The sequence below is a fragment of the Olea europaea genome, unplaced genomic scaffold, assembly GCF_002742605.1.
Source record: "Olea europaea var. sylvestris unplaced genomic scaffold, O_europaea_v1 scaffold16501, whole genome shotgun sequence".
Taxonomy (NCBI): Eukaryota; Viridiplantae; Streptophyta; class Magnoliopsida; order Lamiales; family Oleaceae; genus Olea; species Olea europaea.
This window is the reverse complement of record NW_019234160.1, coordinates 1-2402: the sequence shown is the minus strand read 5'-3', so window position 1 is coordinate 2402 and position 2402 is coordinate 1. Positions and strand designations below refer to the sequence as shown.

General features: G+C 37.7%; 1 protein-coding gene across 1 annotated transcript; it reads right to left on the bottom strand.

Annotated features, from left to right (window-relative positions):
• Nucleotides 1-4: 4 nt before the first annotated feature.
• On the bottom strand, nt 5-905 carry LOC111377411 (the record flags this gene model as incomplete). The annotated part of the gene is made up of 4 exons (XM_023000507.1): nt 644-905; nt 516-566; nt 384-435; nt 5-45 (listed from the first exon to the last, which is right to left on the bottom strand). Coding segments are annotated over exons 1-4 (246 nt in total), but the record flags the coding sequence as incomplete, so codon positions are not given.
• Between the last annotated feature and the right edge of the window lie 1497 nt (nt 906-2402).

Below are 2402 nucleotides of genomic sequence, written 5' to 3'. Positions count from 1 at the left end.
GCAACCACATAGGTCCTTTGATCCACCTCTGAACAATTGGCGTGGCTGCAGAAAAATTATAAAGGGAGTATAAAGTCAGTCTGCAGACTATGATCTTCCTCACATCCTAGTAGAATAAAATGCTCATACACAAATACCAGTATTTGAAGTTTTGAAAAATAACATTATCCAAGGAAATAGATGGCAGAAAGCCACTCCGACGCCTGCGGTATCTATTAAGATTTCATTGGTTTACTTTATATTTATTTAACCACAATCGGATTACTGTTTACTCATCAAAGACAGGAAAGAAAGCAACCATGATTGTTAAATCCACAATTGAAGACTTAACTACAGGGAAAAAACAATGGAGAAATTATACGAATAAAGAAAGCTTAGCATACCATGGTTGAAGCCATAAAAGGCCACCGCAGTGCCACCAACAGCCGATCCTATCTTAAATCAGCAAGAAATTTGGCAGAAACGCTTAATAAGGTACACAAAATGCATAAATTTACTATTCAAACAAGCCATACCATAGAAAAGCTATCCCTAATTAGCAGCGGAACAGTCCAGTCACTGGTCTCCTGCAAATGAATTAAAGTTCAATACTGAGAAACTGCGTAAAACAGAATTAGAAACTATAAAAAGTAATAATTTTTACCATCTCTTTGGAAAGAGGGCCGGCGCAGTGAGGACATCTCATGCTTTCAATATCGCTTCTTCTTCTTATTCTCCCGGCTTCAATGTTTGAATGTTCCGCCATAGCTGCAATGATAAATATTTACAAGTGGAGGCATACAGTCGATGCGTGAGTAAACTAGCGCTACTGTAGAGAGAGAGAGCGAGAGCGGGGTAGAGGGAAAAGGGTCGAAGAAGAAGAATGGAAATGGGCCCATGGCCCAAGGCAGCCAAGCTCAAGTGTTTCTCGAGAAAGGAGAATAGGCCCAATAAAGAGAGAGACATGAAGAAATGACAAAACGGCACAGTGATTATAGCACTAACTTGTTCTAGATTTCACTAGCAAAAGAAAGTAACATAAATTGCATACCTTCTTTCACACTTATAGCCATATATCTATTTCTTCTTGGCATTATGCATGTGAGTGAGTCTTTCTTTTGTAGCACAAATGATGATATGTAGAATTTGAGTTGAGAGATGTTAGATCTCCTCTAAGCTTTCTGCGAATTCTTAAATAAATAATTTCATCCAAATTGACTATTGAGTTGGCTAGAAATGTATTTTATCTCGATTGATATAGGTTGGTAGAAGGAGACACCCCCAAGGACGAGCAAGGCAAATCACAGCACACCAGTGCAAGGCCATCGACTCTCATAGGGCGTTCTACCACTACACGTCTAGGGAGCGCTCTACCACAACCACCAAAGGGCGCTCTACCGCTACCCCAAGAAATCATTCTACCACTAAGCGAAATCCTCAACGGGAATGATATCCTTTGTCCAAACACTTAGCCATAAAACCTTTAACGAATCGACAAGGTTACATGGCCGCTGATACAGGTACAATCTTCAGACAGGAAGTTAAGGACTCATCACTCAGAACGTGGGTGTAGTGGGAATATCATCGTGGGACACGTGGCACCACAACCGCCCAGCGGTTACCTAGTGCCTAATATCTATAAATACCCCCGGATGAGACACAGGTAAGGGATGATTTTTTTTTTAGCTCCCATTCTCCTTTTTAGCCATCTGATCTTCAAATATATTCTTTCCAAGTCTGAAAACTAATTCTCATGCCGGAGGTAAAACGGGGGAGAAAGCCCCGCTTTCATTTTTCAGGTCTTGCATACTTGACGGAGTGGTGGAAACGCCAAACATTACCGGGTAAACAGAAGGGTGTTGAATCACCGCCTTTCATCGATCATGAATAGATAAAAAGAAATTATACAAAAAAGGGAAAAGAAAGAGAGTATGAGAAGTAGTACTTCTTGTTTAATTTCTCCCACCTCAAATTCTATTGCAGTCGTCTCTTGTGTTCATATTCTATTCGGGACAACTTTGAAAATAGCTGGTAATTTCCTCCTATTTTTCACAATAGCCTTTCTTATCAAAAGTACTATATTGCCCTTAATGAAATTATTTTCAATATCTATCTTATATTTTTAAAGAATTGTCAATCAGGTCCTATATCTATATTTTTCAATCTTTTGAACACCTTTAAATATTCTTTATATTTTAATAGTTCTTCAAAGATTATAGGTTGACCTCTCTTAGTTATATATCCTTTAAATAATCCTTTTGAGATTTCTTCTTGTATATTTGTATGTTTAGTTATAATATCTTCTACTTTTCTTATTTCTCTACTAGTTCCTACAGGATTAAATCCTATATTATTTCTACAATTATAATCTATATCTCTGTATATTTCTTCTATTTTTTCTCTACCAACAGGAAATATATCAT